Genomic DNA, 15,650 nt, shown 5'->3' on the forward strand with positions numbered 1-15,650 from the left:
TCCCCCCTTTCCTTCTCCATGGGCCTCCTGTCCCATGATCCTCTCATATCCTTTTTGCCAATCACCTGTCCAGCTCTTGGCTCCATCCCTCTCCCTCCTGTCTTCTTCTATCATTTTGGATCTCCCCCTCCCCCTCCCACTTTCAAATCTCGACTGAAACGTCGACTGTACCCCTTCCTAGAGATGCTGCCTGGCCAGCTGCGTACACCAGCAACTTTGTGTTGCTAGATTACTTTTGTCACACTTCTGTTTATTTGAGCCTTTTCTGGATAGGTTGGCTGCCCATGACAACCACAATACAGCAGTGATTACACCTTCAAAATTGCTTTATTGTCCACGGAATGTTTACACTGCCTTGAACTCATATAAAGGACCGTTAGAATACATGCTCCTTCTCTTTGTCCCATGGTATCAGATTCCTTCATCTCCAGCCCTTGACCTTTCCCACTCACCTGGCTTCCCCACCCCGCTCCCCCCACTGTTGTACTCCGGCATCTTCCACCTTCCTTTTCGGTACTGAAGAAGGGTCTCAGCTTGAAATGTCGACTGTTTATTCATTTCCACCAATGTTACCTGATCTGTTGAGTTCCTCCAGCATTTTGTGTGTGTTGGTTGGGATTTCCAGCATCTGCAGACTTTCTTGTGTTTATGATAAAAATAAAGGTCTTTCTTTTTTGACTTTAGTTGCCCTTTTTCGCTTTGTAGGCGGAATCAACAGGGTGACAGAGAAAAAGCCTTAAGAGTAATGCTTGAGGTCCTGGAGTCATGTGGCCAGCCTGCCCCCGATATGTACTGCCTGTGTGGAAGAATTTACAAAGACCTCTTTCTCGACTCGTACTACAAGGATGTAATCAGCAGAGATAATGCAATTGAATGGTAAAAAAAATCCTCAAAACCTCAAGGAAGAAGCAATGGCAATCTTTACCGCAGGAAATTTTCCTTAATATAATGTGGGTAAATGTTAGCCTATCCATTTTACTGGAAAAGGTAAAAAAATGTGGGGTATTAATTTCAGAGGTGGCAATGGGATTCAGAAGGACCTGGGTATATGTAGCACAGAAATTTAACATGGAGGTAAACATGACATTTTGAAAGCTTATAAGAAGTGCACTGTGAGCATGAGTAGACTAGACTTTTATTTAATGATGATGTCACCCAAACAAAGTTTTTAAGAGTCTTGACAAAAACTGGCAGGATGTTTGCTTTGTTTTCTAGCATCTAGATCTTCTTTCGTTGAGGATGGTTTATCTGGTTAGTTAGTAGAGAAGTAGAGATTACAGTGTCTTAAACAAGACATCAGACATTCAAAGCTGAGGGAAGCAGAAACCGCTACATTTTAAAAGCTGTGAATCTTGAAAAATGACTATTTTGGAAATCATCGACTGTTCTACTGACTGATAGTTCTTCAATGTTAAAGAAATCATTGAGGAGGAAAGGGCAGGTAGCGAACTCAAAGTTAAAAGTAAATTTATTATCAAAGTTCATATATGTCACCATATTGTACACAACCTTCAGATTTGTTTTCTTAAGTCCAAGAAACACAATAGAATCAATGAAAGACCGTACCCAACAGGATGGACAAACAACCAATGTGCAAAAGACAACAAACTGTGAAAACATGAAAGAGAAAAAAAAATAATAATAAATAAACAAGCAATAAATATTGAGAATATGAGATGAAAAGTCCTTGAAAGTGAGTCCATAGGTTGTAGGAACAGTTCAGTGATGGGGCAAGTGAAGTTGTGTGAATTTATCCTCTCTGGTTCAAGAGCCTGCTAGTTGAGGGGTAATTACTGTTCCTGAGCCTGGTGATGTGAGGCTTGGATCAAATTTGCCTTCTTCCTGATGGAAACTGCAAGAAGAGAACATGGTCTCGATGGTGGGGTTGCTTGTTGATGAATACTGCTTTCCTGTGACAATGCTCCATGTAGATGAGCTCAATGGTTGGTGGGCTTTAGCCATGATGAACTGGGCTGTACCCACTACTTTTTGAGGATGTTCCGTTCAAGGGCATTGGTATTTTCATACCAGGCCATGATGCAACCGGTCAGTATATTCTCCACTACATGTCTATAGATGTATGTCAAAGTTTTAGAGGTCATGGCGAATATTCACAAACTTCTAAGGAAGTAGAGGTACTACCATGCTTTCTTCATAATTGCACTTACATATTGAGCCCAGGACAGGTCCTCTGGAGTGATAACACCGAGTAATTTAAAGCTGTTGACCCTCTCCACCTCTGATTCCCTGATGAGGACCGGCTCATGGGCTTCCAATTTCCTCCTCCTGAAGTCAATAATCCGCTTCTTAGACGTGTTGACATTGAGTGAAAGATTGTTGTTGTTGTTGCACCACTCAGTCACATTTTCAATTTCCCTCCTGCATGCTGATTTATCACCATCTTTGATTTTGCCACCGATAGTGGTGTTGTCAGCAAACTTAAATATGGCATTGGAGCTGTGCTTAGCCTCACTGTCATCAATATAAGACGAGTGGAGCTGGGAGCTAAATACACAGCCTTGTGGCGTCCCTGTGCTGATGGAAATTGTTGTTGCCAATCTGAACTGACCGGGTGAATTTGGGTTAAAAGATCAATTTCGATATTTTTGACCAATGGGGCAGTTTTGAAGGAATAAGCATTTCAGCTGCCATTTATCTTCTATTACAATACACTTACTGTACTGTATTTACCAACACACCTACATGGCTGTTCACGGCCCCTTGTACTGTCACAAAGAGGCCAAGTGCAGGTTGGAGGAGCATCACCTCACATTACCTCTGAGTAGAATCCAACCTGATAGCACAAACATCGATTTCTCTAACTTCTGGTAACCACTCTCCTCTATTATCCCTCCACTCTCTTTTTTTTATTTATCTATCATTCTGGTGACCCTCTCATTCCCTCTCTTCTCCTTCCCCACCCTCATAACCTGCCCATCACCTCTGTTTCCCCTCTTCCTTCCCTTGATTCCATGGTTCACTGTCCTCTCCTATCATATACCTTCTTCAACCCTTTACCTTGTCCATCCAGATTCTCACATCATTTCCCTTTCCCCACCCACCAACATTCCTCGACACCTGGCCAGCTTGTACTCCTTCCAACAACACACATCAAAGTTGCTGGTGAACGCAGCAGGCCAAGCAGCATCTGTAGGAAGAGGTGCAGTCGACGTTCCTGACGAAGGGTCTCGGCCTGAAACGTCGACTGCACCTCTTCCTACAGATGCTGCTTGGCCTGCTGCGTTCACCAGCAACTTTGATGTGTGTTGCTTGAATTTCCAGCATCTGCAGAATTCCTGTTGTTTGTACTCCTTCCCCTCTCTCATCTTCTTATTCTGTCATCTGCCCCCTTTCTTTGCAGTCCCACTGAAGGGTCTCCCCCTGAAACTTCAACTGTTTATTCCCCTCCATAGACACCGCCTGACCTGCTGAGTTCCCCCAGCATTTTGCGTATGTTATACTGATTGCCTTTATGTTACATGCTTCAGCGTCTGGGAGTATGTAAAGCAGAAAGAGTCAAACATAATGTTTGAGTTAAATTGTTCTCCAATCTTGGCAATTTACTTACCAAATGTTTAATCACCATGACAGGAGACATCATCAGTGATCTGTTGATTGCGGTGTGTCCTCCGAATGCCTGGCATTTATAGTATGAAGTATATAAAGGCCAAACACGGGTGATGCCATCACAGTGGCATATCTAAGGTATGGCAGGTATGGCACGTGCCCTGAGCATCACTTGAAGGGGGGCGCCACTGAGCAGTTTCTATTAAAGTCAGACAAGCCATCCTCGGATAGTGAAAAAAGAACTTTCTTCAGATGTATGATCTGTCTTTGATTATCATGGGTGAGAAGCACTAAGATGTCCTTACTTCAGAGCATTGTGTAAGAAGACCTTGAAACGTTTCTTCACGAAGAAGAAGGAAAGTGGAGCTGAAGGACGGAAGAGACGAAAGTTGGAGGTGGAGGAAGCCAAGAAGTCAAGCAAGTTCTTCATGCCCTTCTTTGAAAAGCCCAGAACAAGTAGTTCGACACGTTCCATGGAGTCGCCCGCACCTGCTACAAGTTTGTTAGAATCCGAAGGTGGATCAAGTACAAATGCATCAAAAGCCGAGGAGGAAGTCAAGTCAGATAAACCCAAGTATGACAAGATTAAGAGTGAGGCTGCCACAGAGAACGTGGGCATGACAGGAGGGGAAGACGATGCTGGTGGTGGTGATGTTGAGTCTGTTGATGAGATTTTACCTGACGAGTTTGAACCTGACGACACTGAACCTAGTGAACTGGATGGTGTCAAAGAGCCTTGAACTGTCATTCTAGAGGTGATTGAACAGCATGACATTGGACTTCTGAAGTTCAACAAGGATACTGGAAAAACAATTCTGCCTGACACGTTGAGAACAGAAATAATAAAGCTGGGTTTGAAGAATTTCCAGAACAGTGAGGGGCCTTTCCTACCAACAAATAACCGCTCAATGAACAGAACTTGGTTCAAGAAGAAATTGGGAAATGGTCGTGGTGAGGAAGTGACTCGCTCACGACTGGTCTATTCTCCTTCTGAAAAGTCTGCATTTTGTATCTGTTGTCTTCTCTATTCCCGGTCAGACCATCAATCCTCATTGGAGCAGGAAAGTGGATTCAACCAGTAGAAAGCACCTGAAAGGATTAGTGTTCATGAAAATGCCAAGAATCATCGAGAATGCTTCACACAGTGGAAAGAAATTTAGCTGGAAACAGAGGAGTTATTGACGCAGTATTTCAGTCACAGGTTGAAAAGGAAAAGCAGAAGTGGTGTGATATCTTGACGGGAATTCTTCACTGCATAAAATTCCTTGCTACTCAGAACCTAGCTTTCCGAGGACACAGGGAGTCACTTCAGTTAGACGATGACTCCAATGTGGGAAATTTCCCTTGGCTTACTGAAACTGCTGGCCATCTTTGACCCTGTCATAAAAAACATCTCACTCATTTGGAACGTCGTCCTGGATCCACTTCTTATCTTTCGCTGGGTGTCCAGAACGAATTCATCCACATGATGGCATCCACTGTTTGCCAGAGTTTACTGAGAAGCATTCAAGTACTATGGTCTCATGTTCAACTTGACTTCTGATCAGGCACACCGTGAGCAGATGTCAGAAGTAGTGAGGTATGTGGAAGTTAATTTTGAGAGGAAAACAGTCCGTGTTAGAGAGTCCTTCCTTGGTTTTATCCAGAGAAGCCAGAAGAACAGAGTGGATGTGGCAATATTGTTTCCCATGTTGAGAGGAGTCTAGTGCGAGAGAGCATGACTTAAGGATTGAAGGGCGCCCATTCAAAGCAGAGACTCGAAGAAATTTTTTTAGCCAGAGGGTGGTGAATCTGTGGAATTTGTTGCCACGGGCGGCAGTGGAGGCCAAGTCATTAGGTGTTTTTAAGGTAGAGATTGATAGGTATCTGAGTAGCCAGGGCATCAATGGTTATGGTGAGAAGGCGGGGGAGTGGGACTAAATGGGAGAATCGATCAGCTCATGATAAAATGGCAGAGCAGACTCGAAGGGCTGAATGGCTGACTTCTGCTCCTTTGTCTTATGGTCTTATGGATGCTGAGAACTTGGTTGAAGACATCTTGAAACAGCTAGGTCAGTTCAAAATGGAGCTACAAGATTGTCGGTCACAGTGCTACGACAACGCTGCTGTGATGGCTGGACACAGAAGTGGTGTTCACCAAAGAATAAGTGAGAAAAACAACCTGGCAGTGTTTGTGAATTGCGACAATCACTCACTCAACTTGATGGGTGTACATGCAGCCAAGCAGGATACAATGGTGGTCACGTTTTTTGGCATCATCGAAGCTTTCTACGTGTTTTTCTCTTGTTCAACACAGCACTGGGAAGAAGTCAAAAATGCCATGCCTGTGGTTAAGTCGGAGTCCAAAACCAGGTGGAGTGCTAGGACAGAAGCAGTGAAGCCTGTCAACAAGTAGTTTGAGGAGATACTTCAAGTTCTCCTGGACATAATAGACAATGAAAACGAGACCAGTGAAACAAGAAGTGACACAAGGCAGCTGTATAACTGTATGTTGAGTTACAATTTTCTGACTTTGCTAGGATTTTGGAAAAAGTACTCATTCACATTGACCGTATTCAAAAGAAGCTGCAGGGTCCTAGCATGAACTTCCACGATGCTGCCCTGGATTTGAAAGCCCTCCAAGATTATTTTCATGATGAAAGAGAAGTGTTGGTCAGTGAGTCACTCGAAGAAGGAGTCGGTCTCTGTCAAGAATGGAATATTGAAGTTGAAAGACGTCAGAGATGAAAGAAACAAATGGCTGATGACAACGCGAGAGACGCTGGGTTAGCAGCTAAGGAGGAAGTGGAAAGAATCATGAAGGGAACACTCGACCATCTTCACAGAGAAATGAATGAAAGGTTTGCTCATTTGCATGACACTGACGCCAAGTTTGGGTTCCTTCTCGATGTTGAGGGATTGTGTTACTGCGCTGACAGTAATGACCTGAAGTGCAAAAGTTTGGCTAAATTGTACAGCTCTGATGTTGATGGACAGCAGCTATATGAAGAAATTTTGGATTGCAGAATGTTGCTATCAAGGTGGGTCAACCTGAAAATATCAAGACCTGACAACAGGAATTCTGCAGATGCTGGAAATTCAAGCAACACACATCAAAGTTGCTGGTGAATGCAGCAGGCCAGGCAGCATCTCTAGGAAGAGGTACAGTCGACGTTGGTACCTCTTCCTAGAGATGCTGCCTGGCCTGCTGCGTTCACCAGCAACTTTGATGAATATCAAGACCTGAACAGTTTCTTGAATTTATTGTTCAGTATAAAGATGAGAGCGTCTTCCCCAATCTTCGCATTGCTATTCAGATAATGCTAACCATCGCATTTTCCATCGCCAGCTGTGAGAGATCATTCAGCAAGTTAAAACTAATACTTTTGTATTTGAGAGCCTCCATGGGTCAAGGCAGACTCTGTGATCTTGCTCTGCTGAGTGTAGAAAGAGAAGAAACTGAAAAAACTGACTTTGATCACATCATAGACCAATTTGCATCAGTGAAAGCAAGGAAGGTGCAGTTATAATTTTCATGTAATGCCATAATTTGTTAATTAAAAGATTAATGAGCTTGACTTGTATTTTTGAGCTGATATTGTGGTAAAGTCATCTAAAAGATGGGTGTCAGATGTTTGGACAGGGGTGCAATTTCAGTGCTTGCCATAGGCGCTGTTTTCCGTGGATACACCCCTGTGCCAACAGGCTCAATAAACTAATTAGAAAGGCTGGCTTTGTTGTAGGAGTCAAACTGGACACACTGGAGGCTGTAGTAGAACAAAGGACCCAACAGAAAATTCCGGCATTCCTGGACTATGCTTTTCACCCTCTGCACCCCACCTTAGCTGAACAGAGAAGCACTTTTAGTAATGAACTAAGACAACTGCACTGCTTCAAAGAGCACTATATGAGATCATACTTAACCTTGGTCATTAGGGTCTATAATGAGTCAATCTATAACCAGAGATGTGATGACACCCTCCTTTTTGACTGTTTTAGCTTATTTTTTATTCTTTCTACTTCTATTATTTATATCTGTGCACTTGTGGTGCCATTGTGACACTGTGATTTGCCTTGGGATCAATAAAGTATCTATCTGTCTGTGACGTCTCCTCACATGGTGATGAAACATTTGCCAGGATCGAAGAACAACTCAACCCAACCATCAACCACGTGAGCTACAAATCTTCTGAATCATTTCCAGTTGCACATAATGTTGGGAGGAACAGAATTTCTGTAATAAATGACTTTATTATAATAAATGAAAACTTCATTGTAAAAAAAAACCCACAAAAATAAAACAAGTAAGCGCACGAAACATTGGAAAAGCTCAGCAGGACAGGCAGTGTCTATAGTTTGGGAAACAGAAGTAGCATTTCAAATGTTAAGAGGCTTTAACAGAAGTGGGAAAGGGAGGTTACAGGGTAGTTTTCGATATTTCCTTTGGGGTTATAAAGTCCATTAAAACCCATTGCCAATAATATTCTGCAGAATGATTGTAATGGATTGTAGGTGAGCACTCTGTCATTGTTGAATCCTTTCCAAACACCGATACAGCACCACCTGCTGCATCTCTTTGCTTCCTCGCAGAAAAGAAGAACATTCAGCCCATTGTGCTGCTATATATAAAGGATATGCTGTGCATTGTTACCTACTGCACCATCTTCAATACCCCACAGCAACTTTTCTTTTGAGCTATACTGTATGTAATAGATTCTGAAAGCCATTATTGACTCTTCTCCCACAACTCTTCCAGTCTGTGCATTTCATATCAGAAAATATATTGATCTAATACCAGACCTAAAATTAAGATGAGAGCAATGAAGGAACGTAAGTAAAGTTATTGACCAGACATGCCTACAAAACAATTGTGAATGACTGTTCAGGAACATCTCTGAAAGAACCAGAGAACACGGATCTAATGTGGTAAAAGAACCAATGATGGCACAATGAATAGTTAGCATCCAGAATGCAGTGTTTCACTGGGTAGTGGAGGTATCTTCAATCATGGCTTTCGAAAAGGAACCATGTCAGAGTATGAAATTAAAAATCAAAATACTGGGCTCCAGGGAAAAGGGCAAAGATTATTAGATTTGAAAATCTGACTGACCTTCCTTTGTGTCCTTGCAGTTCTACAGCAGGTGATGATGCTGAGATACATCCTAGACTGCACTGGGACACATCATTAGTGATATGACCTGGGGTCATTTGGTGTTTCAGGTCTTTCAACATCAGACACCCTCACCCAGGGGACCCAGCCAGAGTTGATCAGGCCCTGGCTTGTGTCCCAGCAGCACTGGTCCACAGGCCACACCTCTGATCCAAAGCCATCTGGAGGCTCACAGAGCAACCACTGAGTTGACCCTGATGCCTCTTTTCTTTGCTGTCCTCACAATGCCGAGGAGAGTAGGTCCTGCACAGCAAGCAGCCAGCAAAACCTCTACACCCCACCTCAATAGGCTTGCAACGTGCCCTTCCCTCCTGTCTCTGGTAAATCCTTGTGAGAGAAGTCCCTAAACTTCATTTCTATTTCATTAATAGGAGCATGCGCTTGAACGGTGGGGGGGGGGTGATTGAGAATTAGGATGAAAAATGCCCATGTGCCAACCTGATGGAAGTATAAGCTTCAAGCCAGATTTGTGAACGGGCACAAGCAAAATATACTGTACATTCACAGTAGCTGCAGTCTACCCTGATGAGGGAGAATTTCTATAAATAGCTTTATAAAGTAGTTACGTATATATCAGAATACTGTGTATATCTGACAGCTAAGAGTTGACAAATCTGTGTTCCATTCTCTTTCAGTTTAATTACATTCTAAGAACTTCTTAGATCCACCTGTAAAGTGCTGAGTGCCCAGTGGTAGTTTTAGGGATCAGCATATACTGTACCTTTAATAATTGAATAATAATTGTTTCTGTTAATAATAAGGTACCGCAAAGGCTTTGAGCTCCAACCAACTCTATATTCTGGCATTAATTTGGCAGTCCTCCTAATCGCTGCTGGCCAGCAGTTCGAAAGCTCAATGGAGTTGAAAAAAATTGGTAAGTCCTTCGCCATGAATTGTTACTGCTTGCATTTATTCACAATAAAGTTCTTGAATTCTACTGTCATTAAGCAGTTCTGAGTTACAAAACAAGGCAAAAAGAAACCAAAAGTCGTTGAAGTTACTATTCAAGGTTTTTTTTTTTCTGGTGACTGAAGATCACAGATGTCTATATAACTTCTTATTTTGATGCCTATACCTACTGGCCGGTCAGAAGGATCTTTTTCCCAACATTCTTCCCAATCCGTTTGCTCCAGTGCTGCATATGGTCTCTAACAAACTTTCCTGCAGGAGTGGAGCCAATCTTCACAACTATTGGGAAGCTGTTTAGCCTTTGGCTACACACCACATCCAGCTAGTCGAGGTAGGGTAGGCATTCGATGTTGGCACACGTCCACGGGCTGAGCTTCAATCCATTGTCAATATTTTCACTGAAGCATAGAAAAGCTTGGGTGGTACACTCTATTCCACGCCTGCATGGCAATGATCTTGTGCTAGCTCTGTCTGTATTAGGCTGCCTTCTAGTAATAAAGATTCACAGTGAGGTCACAGATCTGTCTTTTGGAGAAGGCATATGTCAGTGATGAAATTTGCCAGCACAGCATTTGGTCGATTGAAGAAAAGGTTATCTGAAGATCAAGAGCTCAGACCCAGCTTGAATCTCATGTTCTAATAGCCAGCAGTGATCGCTGCCCTCTTAAATACTTCTGATACCTAAACTACCTATAGTAAGCCACTCAAGGCACTAGAAAAATACCCAACACTGTTTGTGCTAATTTGACTGAACAGACATTGGCAGTGTCCTCTCCCAGGGTAACATCTGCAACATTGAGACCCAAGTTGTTCTCATTCGGCTAATAATAGGGTCACTTTGCAGATCGCCAGACTCCAGAACCGCCTCTATCTGAACCTTGCCTTTGGAAGAAAGGAAAAGATTCATAATATGCTCAAGTCCTCCCTGGAAAAGTGCTGCATTCCTGCTGTCGACTGGGAACCTCTGGCTCATGATAAGTCAGAGAATAGTGAAGGAGCATTCAGGATGCTATTGAGAGCCTTGAGGCTTTGCATAAGCAAAAGAACTACCAACCACCCACTTACTGATTCCTTCTGTCTTCACCTGCCAAATTTGTTGAAAAGTCTGTGGTTCCTTTGTTGGTCTCATTAGTCACCACATAATCTGTTAAACTGAGTGGAAGTAAGTTGTCTTTGATCACAAAGGACTGCCTCAGGAGAGAATGAAAGCAACAGGGATAATGAATTGATGCATGACCAGAATGCAAGCATGTGCCCCTAATATCAGTTAATCATATCACAATATCCCTTGGTTCCCCTAATATTGAAAAGTCTATTGACAGTTTTGGTAAATTCGCTGCCCCTCTCAACTCCCCTTTACTACCCCTCCAGGTTTCAGAATAGAGCCACTGAGTCATACATGGAAACAGGAACTTCAATCCATCTTGTCCCTACTGAGCAAAGCACCCATCTGAGCTAGTCCCATTTAGTCCATATTCCTCCAAATTGTACCAATCCTTCCACCTGTCCAAGTGACTTTTATTTGTTGGTGCTGTACTGCCCCACCCCAACCACTTCCTCTGGCTGTTCATTTCACATACACATCCTGAGGAGGTTGCTCCTCGGATCCCTTTGAAATCTTTCCGCTCAATGTAATCTCATCCTTTCTACTTTGCACTTTCTTTTCTCTGGGGAAGATGTCTGTGTGCATTCATCCTATCTATGGCCGTCATAATTTTATATGCCTATATTGTGAGCAGTTTTGGGCCCCTTGTCTAAGAAAGGATATGCTGGCATTGGAGAGGGTTTAAAGGAGGTTTACGAAAATGATTCTGGGATTGAAGGGCTTGTCATATGAAGAGCATTTGATGGCTCTGGGCATGAAATTCAGCAAAATGAGGGGTAATCTCATTGAAACATCAAATGCTGAAAGGCCTCGATAGAGTGGACATGGAGAGGATGTTTCCTGTGGTGGGGGAGTCTAAGACCAGAGGGCACAGCCTCAGAATATGGGGCTCATTTTAGGACAGAGGGGAGGAGGTATTTCTTTAGCCAGAGAGTGGTGAATCTGTGGAATTGGTTGCCATATGTGGCTGTGGATGCCAAGTCATTGGGTATATTTATGGTAGATGATGACAGATTCTTGATTAGCCAGGGTATGGATGGATATGGAGAGAAGGCAAGCAATTGGGACTGGCGGGGGCGGGGGGGAAATTGGATCAGCCATGATGAAATGGCAGAGTAGACTTGATGACCCAAATATTCCTGCTTCTGCTCCTATATTTTATGGTCATATTGTCTCTATAAAGTCTCACTTCACTTTCCTATGCACCAAGGAATGAAGTCCTAACTTGACTAAACCCTCCCTATAACCCCTTAACCCAGGCAATGTTCTCGTAAATCTTCTTTGCACTCTTTTCAGCTTGATGATGTCTTTCCTGTAGTAGAGTAATGAAAATGGTATGCTATAATCCAAGTAGAGCCTCATCAGTGTATTCTACAATATCAATGCCATGGCTATCATTTGTTATCAGGGCAGACAATGGATCAAACCTGGAATATTTTTTAGTATTTATAGTTCAATGATAAATGAATGGTGCATACGCCATTAGAAAGCTGCTTCATTCATTTTACAAATCCTATACAGACTCACATCTGCACGTAGAAATAATAAGGATAAATAGTGCTCTATGGTAGAGGCAGCCTGCCTCATAAGGGCATTAGTGATAACAAGAACACCTGTTAGCATTGGAGGACCTGTTGCTTATATTTATCAACACATATAAAAATTGCTGGTGAACGCAGCAGGCCAGGCAGCATCTATAGGAAGAGGTACAGTCGACGTTTCAGGCCGAGATCCTTCATCAAGACCTGACGAAGGGTCTTGGCCCAAAACGTCGACTGTACCTCTTCCTGACCTGCTGCGTTCACCAGCAACTTTTATGTGTGTTGCTTGAAATTCCAGCATCTGTAGATTTCCTCGTGTTTGCGCTTATATTTATCCTGTTATCTCATGGACAGGCGTGAGATTAAACAGTCTGCTGGGGAGAAAAGGGAGTCTGGATAAAATGAACAACTACTATGATGTGGGCCATTTCTTCACTGTCAGCATGTTGGCCAAAGACATCAACAAGGCTGTCCTGGCAGCAGAGAAGCTCTTCAAACTCAAGTCCCCTTTCTGGTAAGTGAGGAACCAACACTCATATTTCATTATGTCCCTGAATAAATTTCACCTGAGTTATTTTGCGTGACCCGCTATGAAATCTAGTGGGCTATTTTAACTTGAGTGAGAGGAAAAAATGGTCAAAAAAATCAACCATCATTTAGACACCACTTCCCTCAATGTTATTATTAATGGTACGTAGTGTCAGGAGAGGAGAGGGTGTAAAATGATTGAAGGAACAAGTCTAAACATGCCTGTGTTGATTTATGTACCAAGCTAGAAGGGTTCTTCTTCTACTTCTTGGGACCTTAGCTCCCAGTGGAGCATAGGCCATTGATGACCTCCTATCTCCATCATCCAAAGTTGCTGGTATGTTGGAGTTCATCATTGTTTCTGGAATCCATTGTGTACACTGACCAGGGGATTAGCCTATACAGCTTCACCAAAGCCCTGTTGGCCAGCCTTACCTGTTCCTACCTCTCACAACGGGGATGTAGGATTGGACTTTGAGAGGCAAGCTGGTAGGTAGATAGTACAAAATAGGCAAGAAATTTGTTTCCATGGACTTCATTGAAAATCAGAACAGCTTTAAAAACTAGCTGCTAACGTATCCCTCGTGTAAAGTCAAAACTGTAGCAAAGCAACGTAGAAAGCAAAACTACAGGCTTGATAATGTTCTGAAGGAAGCTTCTGCTTACTAAGATTGGGAACAATCATTTAAATTTGTTTGCAAGCTGATTTCAGGTTATTTTATCTCATAGTAAGTTACAACCAAAATCGTTCAACTATATATCAAAAATTGTTGAGTATTGTTCATCATCGCCAATGGTACTGAGACTATAAGACCACAAGACAATAAGATATAGGAGCAGAAGTAGGCCATTCGGCCCATCGAGTCTGCTCTGCCATTCAATCATGGGCTGATCCAGTCATCTCCACTCCCTTGCCTTTTCCCCATACCCTTTGATGCCCTGGCTAATCAAGAACCTATCTATCTCTGCCTTAATGCACCCAATAACATGACCTCCACAGCCACTCGTGGCAACAAATTCCACAGATTTACCAGCCTCTGACTAACTTCTCTGCATCTCTGTTCTAAATGGATGTTCTTCAATCCTAAAGTCATGCCCCTTTGTCCTAGACTCCCCTACCATGGGAAATTACTTTACCATATCTAATCCGTTCAGGCCTTTTAACATTCGGAATGTCTCTATGAGATCCCCCCTCATTCTCCTGAACTCCAGGGAATACAGCCCAAGAGCTGTCGGACATTCCTCATACGGTAACCCTAACTTTCCTGGAAACATTCTCATGAATCTTCTCTGAACCCTCTCCAATGTCAGTATATTCTTTCTAAAATAAGGAGCCCAAAACTACACACAATACTCCAAGTGTGGTCTCACGAATGCCTTATAGAGCCTCAACATCACATCCCTGCTCTTATATTCTATGAGGGGTGATTGATAAGTTCGTGGCCTAAGGTAGAAGGAGTCAATTTTAGAAAACCTAGCACAATTAGTTTTCAACATAGTCCCCTCCTACATTTACACACTTAGTCCAGCGGTTGTGGAACATACAGATCCCTTCTTTGTAGAAGTTGGCATCTTGGACCTCCAGAAAGTGGTCCACAACAGGGGTGATTGATGTTTGTGTCCTAAGGTAGAAGGAGATGCGTTATTAACTTCAAATTTTCTGCATAATCACTCAAAGAGTTGAACTGCATATGCATGTAACGAGAGCAGTATAACTCATCTCCTTCTACATAAGGCTATGAATTTCTCAATCACCCCTGCTGTGGACCACTTTCTGGAGGTCGAAGACGCTGACGTCTACAAAGAAGGGATCCGTATGCTCCATGACCGCTGAACTAAGTGTGTAAATGTAGGAGGGGACTATGTTGAAAACTAAATGTGCTAGGCTTTCTAAAATTGACTCCTACCTTAAGCCACAAACATATCAATCATCCCTCATATACCTCTAGAAATAAATGCCAACATTGCATTTGCCTTCTTCGCCACCGACTCAACCTGGAGGTTAACCTTTAGGATATCCTGCATAAGGACTCCCAAGCCCCTTTGCATCTCTGCATTTTGAATTCTCTCCCCATCTGAATAATAGTCTGCCTGTTTATTTCATCCACCAAAGTGCATGACCATACACTTTCCATCGTTGTATTTCATTTGCCTCATTTTTGCCCATTCCCCTAAACTATCTAAGTCTCTCTGCAGGCTCTCTGTTTCCTCAACACTACCCGCTCCTCCACCTATCTTTGTATCATCAGCAAATTTAGCCACAAATCCATTAATCTCATAGTCCAAATCATCGACATACATTGTAAAAGGCAGTGGTCCCAACACCAACGCATGGAACTCCACTGGTAACCGACAGCCAGCCAGAGTAGAATCCCTTTATTCCCACTCTCTGTTTTCTGCTAATCAGCCAATGTTTCACCCATGCTAGTAACTTCCCTGTAATTCCATGGGCTCTTATCTTGCTAAGCAGCCTCATGTGTGGCACCTTGTCAAAGGCCTTCTGAAAATCCAAATACACCACATCTACTGCATCTCCTTTGTCTACTCTGCTTGTAATTTCCCTAAAAAATTGCAGTAGGTTAGTCAGGCAAGATTTTCCTTTCAGGAAACCATGCTGGCTTTGGCCTATCTTGTCATGTGCCTCCAGGTATTCTGTAATGTCATCCCTAACAATCGATTCCAACAGCTTCCCAACCACTGAAATCCAGCTAACAGGTCTATACTTTCCTTTCTGCTGCCTCCCACCCTTCATAAATAGCGGAGTAACATTTGCAGTTTTCCAGTCATCCGGTACAGTATATCGATTCTTGAAAGATCATTGTTAATGCCTCTGCAATCTCTTCAGCTAACT

General features: G+C 42.8%; 1 protein-coding gene across 2 annotated transcripts in view; it reads left to right on the top strand.

Moving 5' to 3' along the window:
• Window positions 1–15,650, top strand: part of map3k15 (mitogen-activated protein kinase kinase kinase 15) — a 150,255-nt gene that overhangs the window by 50,807 nt on the left and 83,798 nt on the right. For both annotated transcript variants that reach the window (XM_072260696.1, XM_072260697.1), the window contains exons 6-8: window positions 706–876; window positions 9,478–9,590; window positions 12,626–12,785. In XM_072260696.1, coding sequence (XP_072116797.1) covers window positions 706–876; window positions 9,478–9,590; window positions 12,626–12,785 — 444 coding nt within the window. The remainder of the gene's footprint in view (window positions 1–705; window positions 877–9,477; window positions 9,591–12,625; window positions 12,786–15,650) is intronic.

The sequence above is a fragment of the Mobula birostris genome, chromosome 6, assembly GCF_030028105.1.
Source record: "Mobula birostris isolate sMobBir1 chromosome 6, sMobBir1.hap1, whole genome shotgun sequence".
Classification (NCBI taxonomy): domain Eukaryota; kingdom Metazoa; phylum Chordata; class Chondrichthyes; order Myliobatiformes; family Myliobatidae; genus Mobula; species Mobula birostris.